At 48.6% G+C, this 862-nt stretch overlaps 1 protein-coding gene across 1 annotated transcript; it reads left to right on the top strand.

Moving 5' to 3' along the window:
- Positions 1–24: 24 nt before the first annotated feature.
- LOC110034592 lies at positions 25–779 on the top strand (the record flags this gene model as incomplete). Its single annotated transcript, XM_020738841.1, is given in 2 exon segments — positions 25–585; positions 693–779. Coding segments are annotated over 2 exon segments (507 nt in total), but the record flags the coding sequence as incomplete, so codon positions are not given.
- Positions 780–862: the final 83 nt, after the last annotated feature.

The raw sequence follows: 862 nt of genomic DNA, 5'->3' as shown, positions 1-862 counted from the left end.
TCGCTGTGCGCTCTCACTGAGCGGAGCTCTTTACTCTGCTTTAGTTAATGGCGGATTACCCTTTCGTCGCTTCGATTGGAGTGGAATAATCAGCGGCAAGGGAGCAACGGCCATACCATAGTGCTATCTTCCCCTTCTTTCTCCTCCGCGATTTTCTTTCTGTAGATGGGTTCTCTGGAGAAGAACGCCTCGCTAAAGCGAACATCGCTGCTTAACTCTGCGAGCCAATGCCGTTCGTTCTTCCACCGACCGAGATCCAGACTTGCCCGCTTCCTTTTTCTCGTGAGGGTGGACTTTCTCCAATGGATTCTCACTGCAGCGGCGTTTTTCTTCGTTGTCATTATCTTCCAGACTTTCCTTCCCGGCTCCGTTTCGGATAAATCTCTTGCCAGAAGTATTGTTGACGGGAGTCATGAACCTTTACTGTTGGATTTCCCGGATTTGGAGTTCGGGGAGGGGATACGGTTCGTGCCGGCCGAACTTCTGGAGAGGATCGAGAAGGAGCGGAAAGAGGCGAATTCTGCTTTAATGGCGTTAGGAAGGCCACTGAAGCGGGCGGGGATTATAAAACCGCGACTGGCACTGGTTGGTTTCTCGCTTTCGTTTTTTCTGGTTTCTTGATTGCATTCTTTCTTTCTTGGCAGTACAAGTGTTAATTGAGGTTGTGGCTTTGCGTGAATCTTGCGTGACAGATAGTTGGAGGGCTTTCACCGGATGCCATGCAGCTGCAGATGATCAGCATTGCTGCTGCTTTGATGGAGATGGGATACGCGATAGAGGTATGTGTTTGAGTGAGATACGTGTTCTTGAATTATTGTGCTGGAATGTGGATAATGTTGAGGTTTCATTGTAATTATATTGT

The sequence above is a fragment of the Phalaenopsis equestris genome, unplaced genomic scaffold (assembly GCF_001263595.1).
Source record: "Phalaenopsis equestris unplaced genomic scaffold, ASM126359v1 Scaffold190925, whole genome shotgun sequence".
Classification (NCBI taxonomy): Eukaryota; Viridiplantae; Streptophyta; class Magnoliopsida; order Asparagales; family Orchidaceae; genus Phalaenopsis; species Phalaenopsis equestris.
This window is presented reverse-complemented; position numbering and strand designations above follow the sequence as displayed.